The sequence below is a fragment of the Erithacus rubecula genome (assembly GCF_903797595.1).
Source record: "Erithacus rubecula genome assembly, chromosome: 9".
In the NCBI taxonomy this organism is placed as follows: Eukaryota; Metazoa; Chordata; class Aves; order Passeriformes; family Muscicapidae; genus Erithacus; species Erithacus rubecula.
This window is the reverse complement of record NC_136660.1, coordinates 15,294,392-15,313,574: the sequence shown is the minus strand read 5'-3', so window position 1 is coordinate 15,313,574 and position 19,183 is coordinate 15,294,392. Positions and strand designations below refer to the sequence as shown.

The window sequence follows — 19,183 nt, the reverse complement described above, 5'->3', positions numbered from 1 at the left end:
TAAATAGAACTATTTTCTTAGATTTATTTGAAAAATACTTACAAAAGCAAGTATGCTTAACACTAAAATAGTTAAACTTATTCTGTGTTTACATTGGTGTACTTAAGCGTGCAGCATTAACAGTCTTTTCTGTTTGAAGCATCATTAGTTTGCTTAAAGAAGTGGAGAAAATTGGAGTTTACTGATGAACAAGGTCTCCTTGTCACTTCCTCTGCAGCAACTACAGCTGTGATCTCTGCATGAAATCTCAGAACATTGAAAACTGTGCTTGCTTTACTGCCACCTGCCAAGTGCAGATTTACTGGAACATGGAAGGTGGGTCAGTTTTTTTCCCCTAGGAAGGGAAACGTGAGAGGAAGGAGAAGAAAACAAAAGGATTGGTTTCTTTTTGTGAAGAATTTACCAAAGCTACATTTCATGAAAAAGAGTCCTTAAAAATGTTTTGTTAGTTGCCATCTTCCTTCAAAACGTGTGCACACTTCTGAACTTACCCGTAAGCCATTCCTATAGCACTTGTTTGCCAAGAGAGGACTAGAATAGTTAAAATTCCCCATCCAGACAGCAGTTCAGTAGTGTCAGAAACGAAATACAGTGCAATTAGTTTCCACATACCGTATAGCTACATTTTAAGACAAAACTGGCACAAATACCGATTGAGTTTCCTGTCTCCATGCAATCCACACTCTGGCAACAACCACAGTCCATAGAGTGGTGTATGTACTGGGGCACATGGAGTGGATGGGATCTCACCAGCCGTTATTCTGCATGGTGCCAGTAGCTGCTGCTGCTCGAGGCAGCATATTCCGGTGTGCCTCGGAAGCAGACGGAAAAGTCCCATCCATCATGTGCACTGGCAGCATTCGCCTTCTGCCAGGCTGAGGGGTGTAGCTGCTCTCTCGCCAGTCTTCCTCTGGAGGCATATCAACTCTCCTTGGACCCGGGGCCTTCACACAGGATGGGGGCACAGGGCAACCCTGAGAAGCCCCGGGATCCCAAGAAGGCTCACGTGGTATTCTTAAAGTGCTGTAGTCTGTGTTGGCTGGCAGTCTGCAACCGATGGCGTGAGATTCATGCATGTGATGTTGTGAAGGCTGCTGGAGGAAGCCTTCCTGTAAACTCTTGCCTGGCTGGCCAGCATGTTTCCCCCAGAGCATTGTTCGTTTATCTGGAAATGTGGCTGTTTGCCCAGCAGGAAAACTTGTGTTCAGCAAACGGCCAGAGACACTTGGTGCTCCACCGCCTAAACGCAAATTAACAAGAGGCTTTTGCCCCTGGGAGAGGGTGCCTTTGGGTACACAAGGGAGACTCCCATAGCTCAGTGCCACACCTGGGTAGTCTTCACCTTGGAAAGCTTCACCCCTGTCAGGCACAACCAGAAGTTTCTGGATGATGTTCTTCTGATCTCCTGAAATAAATTTTTAAAAAAAGTTTTGCTTAGTTAGAATTTGTTTAATCCTCTCTGAACTATCAGCTGTGGCCAGCAGGTGACAGAAGAACAATGAAATCACTAGTATATCCAGATACTGGCTGACATACAATTCTGAGTAAAAGCTAGCTGTACCTTCTCCAGCATTCATTTTCCTAACTGCATTTTCTCTCCTTATCCTACTGCAGCTGCTGTCACAGACTTCTTTACTAGCCCCTTGTTTCATCATAGAGGAGCCCAACAAAATATTCCAAGGCTGGCAGATGAAACTGGTTTTGATGCTGTTACAGGAAAATAATTCTCATGCAGGAAGCAGTTATTTCTACTGGCACGTGTGATTTGTGGGAATGAGTAACTTGGGGAAGTACTCTCATACATAACAACAAGGTGATGGGTCTTACCGCTACTTTTACATTAAAGAAAATAACTCACAAAAATATTGATATGATTTTATATAAAGCCATCATAATGTTTCCATAAAGGTTGGCTTTGGTTTTGCATATTTAGCACAGAATCACAGAAAAATTCCAAAGGGTATAGAGGAAGAAACTTGATTTGTCCTTCCAGATTTCTGGAGGACTTCAGGCAGATGGTGAAACTCCATTATGAGAGACAAGAACTGAGGAGCTGTACTTGAGCAGTATTTCTGATCACAAAGAAGGATGAAAAGTCCTGTGATTATTACCTGACAGTTTACGTGCCTTGCCCACCATGCTGGGCATCAGTACATCATGGGGTGGGTGCTGCACCTGGTTTGGGTTGTGCTGGGGATCAAAGGGAAATACAGGAGGATCATGGGGGAAAGGAAGGGAAGTGAAGCTGGAAGAACGGTGGCTGGTGTCCACTGGCATTTTCCTCGTATTTGGTGCTTCCTTTTATAAAATGAGAAAGGAGAAGAACAGAACATAAAATGATGAGTAAACACAGAGTTGGGTTGAAACAAGCAAAGGTGGTGTTGATCCAAGGAAGAAAGGGATGAGTCACTGGAACAAAAACATGCATCTGTATGTGAAAAAGACAGACAAATAAAAATTGCATCAATCCAGTAAGGCTCTTACTGAAGTGGTGGGCTACTTAGGATCATTAGACTGGAATTATACCAAAAAGAAAAAGCAAAAAAAACCCACAAACCACTCCTGGAGATTTGGCTGACAAACTAAATACGCAAAACAATGTCAGGCCAATCAGTATCAGAAATGTATCAGTATACCACACAAGCCATGAAACAGAGTAGTGCTAATTCTTCCTTTCTATTTTCTACCAGGCTTTACTGAAAGCTCTGATTCCAGACTGTGAACAGATTTACCTGTCACAGCTAAAGTATTTACCTGTACTGTATCATTTCCCTCTATTAGGAGATACCTACTCCAAAAAGCAGGGATGGCTGAATGGCACAACAACAAACCATCACAGACTTGAGCACAGGACCTTACTTGAAGAGTAGTAACAGACAACCATCCTATTGGCTGCTTGTGTTGTGGGGATAGGAACCTTAGTAGAAAGAGTGGGTCTTGGACAGCTAGAGGTTTTTAACTGCTTCTGCCAGCATTTCCAGGTATGTCAGGGCCCTTAATTAAGCACACTGAGGAGCAAACTCTTCAAAGTCGACATATACTTAGTTTATGGTACACAGCAGAGAGGTGCAACTTGTCTAAACAACTGATTTTGCAACTGAGACTCTTCAATACCTGCTGCTTTCAAATAAAAACTTAAGCAGAGTTTGCAAAAAATTCAATCCAAGTCAAAACTTGACATCTAGATACATTGCTAAATACTCTGTTACTGACACTTTTAAATTGCATCTAAGACTATATAACAGAGAGGACAAAGGAAACATCAATCCCCTTACTTTTAGTTATTTTCTGTATATATCTGCATCCAATATTAAACTGCCTCCCCATTAATGTTTACTTCTACTCTCTAAAAATGCTACTTGCTTAATAAACTCCCAAAAGAGCAAAAATTTTCATATTGGCACTGGTGGGTTTTTTTGAAATTACACATGTATGAAGATACTATTGAAAAGAATAGTTATACTTTCATGGTTGTTTCTGCGTACTGGCAAGTAATGTTAGCTGACATGCCTACCAGCTGCAGCAGCCACTACTCTGCAATGACACCTGAAGAAGATTGCTTTGCTACTTACATGAAAGTTCGTTCTTCTCCCAAAGACAGAACAAAAAAGACAGGCTTTTATCATGGCTTATTACTGGGTTGTCTTCTGTCTTGTTTGCTAACTACTAAATGCAGACAGAGAAAAGAGCAACCCTACATACAGGTGTATCTTTGGAAAGCTGCACATCATTCTACTTACAAAACTGTGAGAAGAGACCAAGGTCTCTTCTCTGTTTGAGATAACTGTCCCACTGAGACTGCGAGCAATGCGACGGAAATTCTCTGCACTGTATATTTCCTCCTCTTCTGGTTCCCTGCTATGTTCTCCGGTATATGTGACCTGCAGACAATATCACACATTTCAGACAAGGCTTTTCATAATATCAATTTTGCACAATAATTATAGGTAACAGCTGAATAGAAATAGAATGGAGCATACTTCAATGATGTATATTTCAATTTCTTTCCTGAAATCCTTAATTAGGAAACAACTCTGAAAACTTGAGATAAATGGGTCTGTTTGGATCTCCTGATTTAAAATATTACTCCTTATAGTCTTTCTTCCCTTAGTAAATATACACATATTGATTTGTCTAAACGAGGTATGTTCTTTCATAAATATCTAAAGCCAGGACAAAATGCCTTTAGTGGGATGAGTCTACCTAGAGGACTGACTGCTGCTAGAGGCATCACTGTCCCTGGGCAGATAATCATGGCTGCAGCTGACAGTCATCTTGTGACAAAGTACTACAGTCTTCTCATAACCAAAAAAAAAAACTAGGATTATTTGATTAATGCTGGAAGTTTGTTAATCTTATGGTAGCAAGGGAACATCTACTCCATCTTTTCTTTCTTTTGCTCTATAAAGGAACAGACTTTGAGCTCCCTTTAACAAATACAGAAATACTACAGGAAATGTCATTTACCCTTGAAAATACTTTAATGCCTTTATATACAAGCAGTGATATGTAACTGCAAGTTATTTAAACTGTTTCTTCCCAGGAAAAATGAAAAAGAATCTCCTCCCACTCTGAGGTGACTAACTACCAACTGTAGCCAAATTATCACCTACTTTAAAAAATTTGGTGACACAGTGAAAAAAAAAAAAAAAAAAAAAAAGCTTGTGCAGGGCCCTGCAAGTGGCAAAACTAAAAAGCAGTTATCATCACTTGTGATGCAAGAGAATTCACGTCACTAAGTTCAAAGAGACTAGATCTTAATGTTTTCAGGAACGTGTTCCTCCAAGCCAGAACTTTGATCATTTGACTGCATGCAAGCTGCAAGTAGCGTGAGTCACTCATATTTTAGCCAGTTAATCCTGAGCGAGAATGCACTTAAAATGCTTTCTAACATTCCTACCAATGACCCCAGTATCTTTTTCATAATGTACTGTATTTCACAGGATGAGCCCTTCCCCCTCCAGTACATCTCAAGTACCAAAATGTCACCTTGGAGACAGAAGAGACAGTGGATCCACACAGACTGTGCTCGATCTCCGCTGTTGGGGTTTTCGACAGACCCATGCCAGCTGTAGCAGGCAGCTTCCTCACACTCAGGTTCACAGAGACTGGGAAGGAAAATACTAATTAAATTCAACACCTGATTGCATATTATGGCACATTTCTAACTACCTTAGGTCTGACTCCAGCAAAGACAGAGGGACTATACACACACAACAAGTCACAGATCCTTGGAACACAAATACATCAGCTAACACCCAACATTTCAAGGGGAGACAGTCTATCGGGGTACTATGCCTATGTCCCTGGCTTGTCTGCAGGCCTCAGGGGAGCAGTTAATTGAACTATTTAAGATTTAAATTATTTAACTGCACACCAAGATTTGCCTGATACAGAGATGAGATTATTTAGAGGGCCCAAAAAGACAGAAAATTAGGTCCCAGAAGGAAGTTACCTCAAGTTACTTGGGATAAATAAGTCAGTCTCAGGTTCCCCACACATTCACCTGCTCCTTCTCATTCAATGCTACAGTTTCTCAGTCATTTGTTGTGCTGGTTAAATAGTTAAAGGTGTTATTTTTAATGAGGATTGCTACAATTAATTCACTTCAGTGCAATCCTCATCAACCAGTTACAATTCTAAAATTTCTCATGGAATAGACAGATCAATGACCTAATTAAACCAGTCCCATGGAGTTCCTCTATAAAGGAAGAAAGGTGATATGCTGGTAACAACACCTTTTCTGCATTGAGGTGGTTGCATTTGAAGAAGCAAGTCTTGGCTTTAACCATGCTGTAAAGCCCCTTTAATCAAACAGGCCTTTTCACCATGATTCTGAACGCAAAGGTCTGACAAAACCAGTTAATACAGGTCAAACATTCAACACCATTTGAAAATTAATAGGTAATCCAAGTTACAAGAAAGAAGAGCAGTCCTAGACCTAACTCAGGTGATTTTCATCCAGTTCATCACAGTAGATGCACTGGTTTGAACTTTTCAGTTTTATACAGAATTTGCAGAACTTAGGAAGAAAAAGTTACAGCAAACCAGAAGATCTCAAATACAAACCTCACTTTAGAAGAATATCCATATCTTATACCATATATGTGGTGGGAAAATATGCAAGAAAAGTCAGCATAAGAACTGGGTCATTTGACGACAGAACTCAAACTCCAGGTACCACTAAAGCAACTGGGCTTTATGCTGGTGGATTTCCAGAAAGAACTTTCAAAATCAGTCTCAGTAGGAACATGTAAGAACTTCTGATTCAAGCCCATGCAAGACAGTATCTGCAAAGTTGTGAAGTTAGATCCTGCCTAACTCTGGAAGTAAACCAAAAGGAAATAAATGGGAAACAGTCATATTTTGATATCTCAACTGGTCTGTGAGTGGACTGCAAGACACAAGAGTTCCAGAGAAAATTCAAGGTGTTGAACAAAAACCTGTTCAAGACTTTACTGCAGTACTCACTCTAGTCACAGCCAGATCTGACATTGTCAGGAATGATGGAGGCTCCACCTCCATGGGTGCAGGGCAGGGGAAAACCTGTCTTATGTATGCACTGCGATATATATATTATGTGTACAGCTCTATTACTGTGACTTTGGTAACCCATCCAATTTTGGGCTGTCTTGTATTTAACCAGAAAATTTATAGCTTTAATGCTATGACATAGATTATAAAGAAATTTGCTTCACTTGGGAAGCAGAGAAGCAAGTTTGCCCTATCTCAGGCAGGAGACTAGATCAGCTTAAGTGGAATCAGACTGCTGTCATCAGACTAATTGAATGTCTCCAGCAACAGCTGACTGTCCTCACTGATGGAATCTGTTCATTTTCTTTCAGCACCAACTAACCCACAAGGTCTCATGGATCCTCATGTACCCTCAGTGCTGCTTTCACAAGTAATCTTCCAGAACTCAAAGTAAGCAGTCCTTAGCATAACACAGGTTCAACTTTTAGATCTTGATAAACTTTCAAAAGTTATTTCCCTCAACCAAATCCTGACCAAATTCTCAACTACAATACAATCAGTTAAAATTCACCAATGTGGAGAACATTAACATCAGGCATAGAAAATATTTAATGAATTCCAGAGGAGATGTAGGACTTTCAAACAGCAAAATTCATTACCCTGACATAAACAGCTAGCTCCCTACTTGAAAACAGGATCAATTATTTCTATGTTACTCTTAACAGATGTTTGCCATGATCAACAGCTACTCTGCAGCCCCCCCAGGTAGTGCTATCACACTGCTTTCTCTAGTTAGCTGGAATGTTTCCAGAGTCTGCAACCTGAATTTTTCTGCATCTGTGCACAAATTAATACCCATTCAATTAAATCGACTGGAAAATGCATCTTCACCTACACAGGAGTACATAGGCAGGTCAACCAAGAAAAAACAACTGCATCATTCTTACCTGATTGGTTAAATGGATACCTAGCACTGTCCTGTCTTCCCAAGAAAGGCCTAGAGTCCTGAGATGCCTGCAGACTAGTCTGATAGAGGGATTCCAGTTCTGAGAGCTCCTGCTCTGTATCTTGATTCCACTGTGGATGCAGGTGTACTGGGATCCTGCTCAAGTCATCTCCAACTGCTCTCTGATCAGAAAGGAGTGGACTCCTCCCAGGTACAGGAAGCCATTCAGTATTCTTATTAGCCTTCTGGGAACTGTAATACCTACTAACATTATTCACCCAATGGTCCACAGGCATAGAGGCAACCGTGCTACTAGCAGCTCCATCATCCACCTCTTTCATTCCTCCATCATGACAGTGCCTTTCCACGTAGGGTACAGGGTCTGCTATATTCTGTCCACCTCTTCTACACAGTTCTTCACTGTGAGAACAAAAACTCATAGAAGCAACATGTTGGGCACTAAAACCCTTCAAAGAAACTACCCCGTCCCTAATATCCATAGTTGAGTGTAATTTTTCAGAAGACTGATTTTTGTTTTCTTGGTTTTGATGGATTAGCTGTCTGTAACCAGAAGATGAATGGTTGATGAAAGATTTTTGTGTTAACTTTGGAGACTTCTCATCCTGACACACTGCAGTAATCCAGTCTTTTTCATGAGTACCTTTTCTCTGGGAGACTGCATGCATTTTCTGAAACTGCTCTGCCAAGGAGCGAACATGTCCCTTTGTACTAAAAGCCTCAGATTTACAACCGTCTGCTGTGCCATATTCACCCTGTGAGGGTAATAAAATCTCCTGGCTGTTTGCTCTGTAGTACTGATTTTTCTGCAAAGGATCCGAGGAGCACTGCTGTGTAGGGGATGAAGTTGCAGGGGTCATGGCATGATAGGCCCCTAAATGATCAACGCTGGGCCACATTGGAGAGCTTGCAAGTTTGGAACAAGGACTGTGCTGGCTGTCCTTTTCAGGAGATGCTGCTTGTGGTGGATGTGGACAGGGAAACAGTGCAGGCAAAGACCCAGAGTTTATTGTGTTAGTCTTGGATTGGTACTGAGGTGTGAGAACAGGCATTATGTTATGAACCTCTTCTAACTTGCTGCTACTGCAGCAATCCCTACAGTCTTTTAGCCCTGTAGCTGTCGTGTCAGCAAATTCCCCACTCTTGTGGGCATCATTCTCAGTTCTTGCAGACCTCTCTGCCAACCCTTGCCTATAGGGAAAAGAGGGAACTTGATCATGGAAATCAGCAGAAGCAGACTGGAAGTTTGGAGAGATCCTGTTGGATGGATTGCTTTCAGAAGGGGGCAAGGAGGAAGACTCTGGATATAATGATGAGTGCAATTCATGGCAGGAAGCAGGTGGGTGGAAGAAAGAACTGGACCCAAATTCCACTTCTTTGTTGGGTTCCAGTGGTACCTCCTGGCTCAGCAGTACTTGGAGCGGGCCAGTCTGTTCACTAAAACACACAGAAGAGTAAATGATTAGCAGTAGTCATTGCTTACGTTTATTCCTAGGGTACAGACCTTGCACTAGGTGACATACAGCTCAACACACTTTGCTCACTGTATTCTCAAGAAGACTTTGCATTAATTCACTAGACACATTCATTCTAGTCCTTTGCTTCTAACTTGGTTTTCCTACTCTAACAATCTAACTGAATACATTTCAAAATTTTAAGAGTATTTTGCTACCAGTAGTCTCTACATGAAGTATTCATGTACAGCACCAGAAGCATTTCAACCAGTACACTAAGTATGTGAGAAGGGATAACTATAAGAAGAGTAAGAATAGCATTTATATAAAATAAAACAAAGTAACTGTTTTCAACAGTAACATCTTAGGTATATTTTAAAATAATTTGGACATGTTTGTGATCTGATCATGAACTGACAGTATTTCCATAAGGTCCTCTCTCTCCAGGCAACTTCATGAAGAATGACTTGACGAATGGAAGAACAGGTTGAAATTTTTCTTATATCATCTTTATATTCTCATCTTTTGAGATATTTATCCAAAACGTTAATTTAAGTTGAAGCTAAATACTTAACTATAATTCTGCAATAATGTGCACCCTAAGCATACTTCTAGAAAATAATGTTCATTGTTTTAACTACCAATGCAAGACAGTTGAATTCATACATGTCATACATGTCCCTGGCATTTTTCTTCATTTAGTTATCATTTCAATATACAGACAGAACAAACATGTTTGAGAAAATGACAGGCTGCATCATCTCCAGCAGAAAACTTAAGGCAAATGTAAAATCACTGCTTTGTTTCCTCCTTGAGATGCATGGAATGAAAGTTATCATGAAGACCTAGTCAACGCATGTAGCAGTAGAATATTGTGAGGAAATGCAAACTTTGTACTGTCTACGTTATATAAATCAAAGCTGGAGTACAGAACTCTGGCTATGAAAAGGGTTTGTTTTTCTTTGACTGAAATTCTAACATTCAGTTGGATATAACTTTTAGCAAAAGTAAAGCTCTTTTCACAGAGCAGCAGTGAGTGAGTTTAGCATTAGCAAAACTAGTTAAAAAAGTGCCTTTCATTTTCTTAGAACCTGCCAAAATGCCTAATTTGAGCTCTGCATTTCTCCTGTAAGAGAGAATATAATGGACCTCTGATTGACAACAAGATCAGCTTTCATTACATGTAATTCAGGTACTGCAGGAAAAGAAAAGAACGTTATGAACTACAGCCTGGCAGGTGTGCAAATTAACTGGGTTTGTATATAGCTGTACCCAGCTTTTAACAGAAAGGAACAGAAAAAGGATTCTCATCCAAGATTTTATCTAAGCTTTTGGTAATACAACATGTAAGAAAGGAGAGATGGGGAAAAAAAGTAACAGTTCAAGAAATAGCCTAGGAATTGGATAGGGATGGTCTAGTGCTAGGAGGGAATGGCATGGGAAGAAAGGAGGATTAAGCTGCATGCTAAAGAGGGTAGGAAGAAAGGATCAGTTATAGCAGAGTTAATTATGCTGTAGTTCAAAGTCAGTATGGAAGAAAGAATCATGAAGAGACACTGAGGAGGGCTGGTAAGCCAGGCTACAGGATGCTGGGAAGCACAGAAAGAAAATGAAGAATGATGGAGTCAAGGTGACAGGATCAGGATCTGGATTCAAGAGTTGTACCAGTGCACCACTAGAGAAGTGGACTAGAAAGAAAGGATCAGTGTACCTGACAGATTTCAAACTACGAGCACTAAACACACTGGTTGATGTTCCCAACATAAAAATAACTACAGCAAAATTTTGACTGTAGTACAGTATTTTACTGAGTCCTGAAACTGCTCCCGATTATAAACAGTCACATTTCATCCTAATGTATCCCCACTTTTTTTAGCCAATTATTGTCTATTGTATTTTTTCCCTTGGTGCATGAGACATCAATGCTGCCAGGCACTGACTGCTACAATTCTCTGTCACAGATCACATTTTGAACATGTGCACACTGGACTATTCTATAAAGACTGGGAGAAAGGGTGGTGGGGAGGGAGAAAACAGGGTAGTTGTTTTATAAGAGGATTTAACCTAGAGAAGAAGAGATGTAACACAGTAGGACTTGGACTCTCTGGGGAATAGACAGTTTGCTGTTGCGTTGCAGCCTGCGCTGCTCACAAGGCAGCCCAGGTCCGTGCTGGGCGAGGCACTCGCTCTACCTTGCAGGCTGGGCCATGGTGCCGCCCTGTGGTGGGAGGCAGGCTGGCGGAGGCAGCGGCTGCGGTGGCTGGTGGTGCTGCATGCGATCCTGGAGGCTCCGGGCTTTTCGGATACTGATTTGCAGCTTCTTATCGACTAGGGCTCTGCTGTGAGTGCTAGCGCTGGCATCATGCATGGCAAGTCTTAGTTTAGCTAAAATGCAAAAGAAAACATAGCGGAAAACAAACAGAAAAAAGGAATAAAATTGAAAAAGAAAAAAAAAAAAAGAAAAAAGATGCAGCAGGAACAAAAACCATGGACCATGCAAATACTGCCACAAAAGAATTCACAAGGATGCTACTGTTTCCATTAATGCACATTCAGCTTAGCCAGGTGTACAAACACATTAATTGAAACTAAACCAAAATAAAATAAAAACAATATCCTTGTTTTGGACCAATTTCTCATCCCTTCACACAGGCTCTTTCCAGCCCTACTACAATGATGTTTCATTCTGTCATGTACTGTTCTCCTGCATCTTCCATACCTGGGACTCCCTTTGTGTGCAGGAATACCCAGCTAGGACTTGAGATTCCTTGCTGGAATGAAAGCTAATAGAGCTGTCATGACAGCTGTATGCTGCACCCTTTATTCTGCAGTCCATAAAAGCCAATTTCTAAATGCAAACAGCACACGAGCTACTCACCCTGTCTGCAGCCATTCTACACAGACAGAGGGGAGCATGGGGTGAGACAGCCAGCCAGTCATAATGGAAAAACACCAAAAATAAAATGAAATCACACAGCACACATTCTCAAAGGTCACAATGCATTTAAGCACTTAAATGTCCTAATGCTTTTTTCGTCATGAAATTTAAAGTACAGCATAGTTCAGTTCTGCTAATCCAGAAGACTCAAAAAGTGGGCTACCATTTTCTTCCTTTGCTACACCCTCCATGAAAAACGGGGGAGGTTAATGGCCTTTGCAATTTCGCCTGACAATTGGGGAAAACCGAGGACTGAGTAGCAAGGGGAACTACCTACCAGGTGCTTGCTGAAGCACACCAGTTAGCACCAAAAAGGGCACATCAGCACCCCAGTGCTGTTACTAGATTAGCACTGGAGAGAACAACAAAATGAATGTAAACATGAAAAGAACAGATGAAGAGGAATAGGACTAAAACCCCCAAATAGGAATGCTTATAAAAATAAAAAATTCTGTCTATCTTCATGTTGCTAAAGAGCAGCTGGACCCCCATATTACTACCTGACTTGATGAGATGTAGTGGTTCAGACCCTACTCTGCATTAGTAAACAGTCAAAGCGCAGTAGCTCAGGCGGTTAAGGTTACTTACATATAGCTTCGTTACAGAGAGCCAAAGCTGCAGCACAATCCCCCTTCTGCTCCTGATTCAGCGACTCTTCAAAGATTGAGTCTGCCTCCTGCATCGACTTCTCAAAGCCATCACTCCTCCCTGCAAATGGGCAGCACCCTTCATTTTGGTTTCATTCATTGCAGAACCCTCACTTACCCTCATCCCATCTGTGATCATCAAATCCTTCCACATGTGGATTCTTGCAGAGGCTGTGCATATCCCTGACTGCACCACCTAATCTTCCCTAAGTGGAAGTACATCTTGAGCACCCTGATATGCTTGACATCCACACAGTAAAACAACATGAAACTGTTTCTTTCCCTCAAATTTTCTTTAGTTGAGAGTTGTACTGGCTTACCCTACTATTTTCAACATTTTAAATCGGTATAAAAGATGGCACAGACGTATAACAGAGTCAGTTCAAATTATTTGTGTCAAGAAGGAATTAATTAAACTAAATTCAGAACCAAATCTAAACCAAAATGTATCAGTAAAAGAAATACAGCAGATTAGAGCTTTTTCATTGTATGTTAAGTTTCCTGACAAAATCCATCTGTCTCTTCTTCAAAATGGAAACAAACATACACCTAACATGTCTGGGGATAAAACCTTGGGAGTTGAGAGTGAACATAAATGCCTGCATGAAATACTTCTATAAACGAGTTTAGTACATACACTTAACTGCTGAAAGTAACATACAGAAAATAAAAATTCAACAGTCTTGCAACTTGAAAAACAAGCTGGTAGAAGCTGACAAAAACGGGACAACTGTCAAGTATTCCTTTTGTAACAATTTAGAAAACAGTGTTGGAGAAAAGAAAGATAAATAATTTTGGAGACAAAAAAGAAACTGCATCTTGGCATCATACCATCAGTATCTGAGAGGAAGAAATGCCCAAACTATTTTGTGTTACCTATTAGGCATTATGCAAATTATACACTAAAATGTAAACATTCACATGAGGCAGGGAAAACAGAAAATAAAACTTGACTTCTACTCTGTTTAGGTGTGGGTCTTTTAAATGGAACATCTCTTGTCATTGAGGTAGAGAACGTGAGTACCTTTATCAACCAACAACAAATTACATTCTCCCAGTCTGCATAACACATGCTGTGGCCTGACCTTCTCCCCAACACCCTTGTGCACAGATGTAAATACAAACTGTTTTACCACAAACCCCAAAGAACCTGCAATAAAAGCTAGTACTGGAGAGAGAAATTAGTTGTTAGAGCAGTATGTTAATCAAGCAGCACTTTCAGTTTCAAAATCAAGGCAACTGGGGCTTGTAATCAAGGGCAGAATATTAAAGTTAGCTCTCTTTGCATGAATTTAGCAGTTTACTTGAGGGGAAAATGAGTCACAAGTGTTCTGGAGCTCTGCATACAAGCAAGCCCTCCAGGCACTCCAGCAATCTGTTAAGCTATTATATCTCTGACTGGGGTAGGGAAAGACCTGAAAGAACAAAGACTTTCCTAGATCTACAGTCAATGCATCTGAACTCAAACATTCTACTAAACTCTTTTTTGATTAACCATTAATCTAGTTTACTTTCTTTTTAACAAAGAAAAGTTAAGCAATCATTGCTTCCATCAACTAACAGAATAGAATATTCTATTAGAATAGAGAATATTCCATTTTCTTTCGTGCAGGAGAAGCAGAGAAGACAACATGCTCAACAGAGCATTGAGGTTTACTTTTCAATTTTTAAATCAATGGCATTTATGACACAAAAGTAAACCCTATACCAATAGAAAAATATATCCATCTACTCTCGTACAGCAGAATTTTTCACCTGGTTACCAGCAGGCCATAGTAGGACTGTAAAGGATAACTGATGGTCAGCAAAAATCATACAAATGATTCCCAGTCAGACATTCTCATGGAGAACATATTGTTCAGTTGCCACTGGCACAGTGTCATTCTGCCTGCTGAGTAGCTGGCAGGGTTGTAGGTTGCAGAACACAGTTAGGATTGTGTCCAGAACTGGCACTGCTGTGGGCTGCTCCTTTCCTTCCTCTCCTTGAACAGCAAAACAGCAACTTCAACTCTGTTCTGCATCAGGTTGGAGGATGCAGCATGGGGATGCCAGGAAGCCAGGCAACACAGGATACCACAATAGGATTGCCCTGACCATGCATACATTTATGTGTTGGAGCAGAGCCCAGATGTTCACCTCCTTGGCTCTGTGCACCATGCAACAACCCCCAGTTAAGTGTTCCAGCAGGTTTCAAGGTTCACTCTTGACTGGGTCAGTGCACCTTTCTCCTGAATCCTCTTACTGGCTGATAGAGACCCAGGCTAAAACAAAGATATTACATGTGAATCCTGTAAAGTTCCCTCTGCTCCAGTTGCATCCTTTCAATTAAACCTGTTTTGCTGTCATCTCCTGCCAGGAAGATGAGGAGTCATGGAAAAGACAAACTTTGTTTTTTAATTTTTTTTTTTTTTTTTTTTTACCCCTAGAAAAGATAGGCAACCTAAATTCAGCTCATATTCTCAATTAGGTCCAGACAGAGTACTTGTCCCCACACCTGTGATGTGGGTGCACAGACAGGCAGGGACAAAGACTGGAAAGCACAAGGGCAGGAAAAAGCACAACTGCTTAGGGCTACGAAGGTACTAAAATCAAACAGAAACAGAACAATAGTTTATATGAAGCATCTCTGCTGCAGGTGGAGCTGAGATGCCTGAAAGGCACAAACAGCCCTGCTCATTCCAAGATGCTGGTTAAAGGCTTACAGCTAAATCTAGGTGTCAATACTATTAACAGTGTATATCACTGAAAAAATGGAAAAATGCAGATGTGTTAAGAATATCTCTACAATACTTTGTTTTCTCCTTTAAAAAGAAATTTGGTCAAAATACCAAACTGGTTTTAAACCTTCTACAGGTTTGAAATGGACAGTATTTCACTACCTGAAGGTACAAAACTGTAATGACGGGTGGATGTGGCGAGACACACACACACACAATTAAAACAGGAAATTACATTCTAAGGTTCAAAAAACTTCAGCACTACCATCTTGCAAAGTATGCTTCATTCAAAGTTTACCCTGATTCTGCAGTTCATCGAGATCCATGAACCTGCTGGGACGGGGATTAAAGCCCATTGCTGCCTCCATTTCCTTTTCTCTTTTTCTCCGTAGTTCTTGCTCATGTGCTCTCCTTGTCACCTCTTCTTGCAATTCATCCAGCTCACTCTTTAAAGGAACAAAGATGTCTCCACCTTCAAAACAAACAAACCACCCAAACATTTTTGATAGCTACATCACTTAAAGTATCCCTAAAAAGACAAGGAAATATTAGTGGAGAATAAAATTAACATTAGGTAAAAATTTACAATGTCTAAGACCACAGAATTATAGAACATGAATTTTGTTCCATTAAATTTTACTTATAAAACCCCACCCAATACAGTAGTGCTTCAAGATTTTCTGCAGCAGAGCCCATGGATTCACTGACTCATGAAAACAGCATATGAAACAGAGAGAATCATTGGAAGAAATAACCCTAAGCTGATGATGAAATATTGAGGCTTCTTACTGTGTTTATAAATAATGCTATGCCAAATTAACCAGATCATTAGCTTGTGGAAGTTAAATGGATTCCAAGAGAGATATTTTTCATCTAACTGCATACAGTGGATGAAAATGTGAGGAAAATAAAGTACCTCAATATCCTACACAACAGAAATCCATCAGTTGTCATTCTCAGTTCAATTATTACTAGTATTCAGAAAATGTCTCCTCTGCTGCCTTTCCCTTCCCTCTCTGGAATAAAGCATTTGCTTAGAATGATATATAAGCAGAAAAGCTTATAGCTCAGTCCAAACAGCTTGTAAAAAAACATTCACAGTTCTGACAGTTTTGAATTTTGTATAGAATTACAAGCTTGTTTTCAGGACTCCACTAAGTTGAGTTTGGGAGGGTATTTTTGACTGATGGAAGAATATCGAGTTATAAGAAAGAACAGAAAAAATAACTTTATCAGTTAAGTCAATACACAAAAGACATGCCAGAGCAACATGATCAAATGAATATTCCAAAAAAATTTTTTGCAATTCCTTTTGATAAATCTTATCATTATTTCTTGTAAAACTGTTACATTCCTCAAAGTTGCTTTTCCCTTTCCTTATAACTTCCCTGTGAACATAAACCTCCAGAAAGTAAAGAACAACTCCGATACAATTTAATTTCAGGGGTATAACCACCCCCACCAAATGTATCTTACCATTTCCCATGGTGTGTGGGCTGTTTGTCCAGCTCCCAATTGATGATGCAGACTCCACCTCCAAGATGCTGCTACTGTGAGACTTTGGGATGTTACGCCAAGCGGGAACAAACGCACTGGGGCGCTTCATATGAACATCCCTCCAAGAAGAAAGTAATTAAAGTTTACCATTTGACTAATCTCTCCAGGAGAAAGTGTATCTACCTTTTTTGTATCCACACAAACATATACCTGCATTTGAAGTTAATTTTAAAAGAAGTCAATCATAAGAAAATCTTTGGAGAAACAGGGGAAGACAAAGTTAACAAAGAGGACAGTAATTCTATTCTCCTCTGTAAGATTAAACAATTTATATTAAAACTGTGGTCCAGGAGTTGTTCAGAAAAGATTCTTACACATTCGGGCCATAAACAGTGCCAGTTTGTGATTATCTGAAGCTTCCTAAGTCAAGGAAAGAAACACACTGTGCTGTCTATTTCAAATATTTCAAGTATGTCTGAAAACTAAGATTTCTATACAAGGCTATTGATTAATCATTTTGTACAAGGTGTTTAATGAATCAATGGTTTAATTGGAACAAAAAGGGCTATGAGCTACTCAAAGTACAAGCTTTTAAATCACAACTATTTCAGATGCATCACTTTAGACCATATTTCTTGCTCATTCGAGCCCTGTTTTTTTCTCTTCTCACTAGCAGGAGCCTATACTGAGAACAGGCTCCCATTTCCCTACTCTTTCTTCCCTATCCCAATAAAGCTGTATTTAAAAATAGGACCACTGTTTTGCAAAATGTTCTACACCATTATGTAACAATCATTCAAAACATGAATTTTGTTAAAATCTACCTGTGGGTGCTTGAGCTTTCAGACAAGGGCATGTCCAGACTAACTGGGCTGCTGCTGTTGCGCTCACTGCTCTCGTAGCCAGACTCCATCCTCTGTATTAGGTGAGGATGTTGATCCACCATATGGTGCTGGGGGCCCCGGCCCAGCACACCACGCTTGTATTTGACATTTGACTGGCTTGACCTTGTTTCATGAACAGTGTGTTCCTTCACCTCTTTCTCAGTAAGCTCTTTACCTGTCAAGATAAACAATATAGCTTGATAGAAGATCTAAGTTTCAATAACATCTAAGTTTCAACCCATAAACGTTAGCTTTTTCACTATGCTTAAATCAGAAGCACCATCCTTAATTTTACATAAAACCTGCAGTATTAAGCAAGAAAAATGCCATAATTTTACAGCTTTCGTAGCAATTTTGAGCAATAATCTGCTCAACAAATTTATCTTTGAATCTTTCCCCTTTAGTATAACATACTATATTCCCCCTGAGGTAACAATTAAGTCTGGAATGAAAATCCTTTCTTCCCCATAATAACTTTAATTTGTACAAGATAATTTTACGGTATATCCAACTGCATTTCCAGTACTCTGTCATATCTACTTCAGATGCTCTCATTTTTTACATTGTTTGTTTTAACATTTATGGATTATACAGAGGACAGGAAAACTTTTTTTTTAATTCGCCCTTAGACACTTCACGGTCTTTCCATTTAATTCTTGTTTGCTTCCCTTCCTTCCCTAAAGGTAAGTTCTCTTCCCCTTCACCCTCCCTTTACATATTCCTTCATGCTTCCCAATTCTTTTCAACTGCCAAAGCCAGCAAAGTCTTCAGGTACAAATTGCATTGCTGTAAAATCTTCCCAGATAAATCATCACTGGCTTCCAGGCTCTTATCTTCACAACAAGAACTCTGCGCTGATATACAAGATACTTCCTGCACCATACTCTGAGCCATCAAATAAAAATACCATGATGAGCCAGAGGAAAAAGCACAGCAATACAAAAGCTGACTCCAAAGGATGAACTTCATTCACTTGGTAATACAGCTTGTGTCCATTTAAGCAGGGTAGATGGTATTGTTTCCCATAATTTTTCCTTAGATAGGAAACGTAGCGCACAGAAATCAAACAGAATTACCATACATACACTATGAATACCCACACAGGAATTAGTCTTCAGACATGACTCACCACTGACCTGAATTCCGCATTCAAAATTTCACTTCCCACACATTCTGAAATAAATTCCTCTCAAACTCTTACCTGCTTCTTCAGAGAAAGGGCTAAGCTGAGTGTAGCCACAATGTTTCCTCTTGTCTTTACTGAAGATGCTGTCTATATTCAGAGACTCCCTTTTGGGTCTCCACGTTGGCCGGTACCTACTAGATGAACTGGATTTGGACTCACTACTGGTACTCTCCACTTCCCAGTCTCGAGGGTGTGCAGACAGGCTTTTTGAGGGTCGTGCTTCTGCCTGATCCACACTATTCCCTCCACGAGGGGAATTCTGCATGGTTTGGGAAATCTGCTGTGGTCTGCTGTGGATCATATTGCTCACTGTCTCTTTAAATTCCCTCAGCCTGCTGGTGCTGCTGGATGGTTTCGGGGCAGTTCTGGGGGCTTGTTTCTCCTTCAAGGTTTCTCCTGCAGTTCATGGAGACAGCAAAAGC

At 40.3% G+C, this 19,183-nt stretch overlaps 1 protein-coding gene across 10 annotated transcripts in view; it reads right to left on the bottom strand.

Moving 5' to 3' along the window:
* USP54 (ubiquitin specific peptidase 54) overlaps positions 1-19,183 on the bottom strand; it is a 91,665-nt gene continuing 72,482 nt past the window's right edge. For 5 of the 10 annotated variants that reach the window (XM_079312737.1, XM_079312740.1, XM_079312741.1 and 2 more), the window contains 11 exons: positions 18,777-19,157; positions 17,516-17,750; positions 16,671-16,810; positions 15,493-15,666; positions 12,419-12,538; positions 11,085-11,277; positions 7,422-8,875; positions 4,990-5,108; positions 3,741-3,881; positions 2,112-2,298; positions 1-1,405 (listed from right to left, as the gene is read on the bottom strand). In XM_079312737.1, coding sequence (XP_079168863.1) covers positions 747-1,405; positions 2,112-2,298; positions 3,741-3,881; positions 4,990-5,108; positions 7,422-8,875; positions 11,085-11,277; positions 12,419-12,538; positions 15,493-15,666; positions 16,671-16,810; positions 17,516-17,750; positions 18,777-19,157 — 3,803 coding nt within the window. In that variant the 3' untranslated portion in view covers positions 1-746. The remainder of the gene's footprint in view (positions 1,406-2,111; positions 2,299-3,740; positions 3,882-4,989; positions 5,109-7,421; positions 8,876-11,084; positions 11,278-12,418; positions 12,539-15,492; positions 15,667-16,670; positions 16,811-17,515; positions 17,751-18,776; positions 19,158-19,183) is intronic. The other 5 variants (XM_079312742.1, XM_079312739.1, XR_013775158.1 and 2 more) reach the window with 5 other exon arrangements.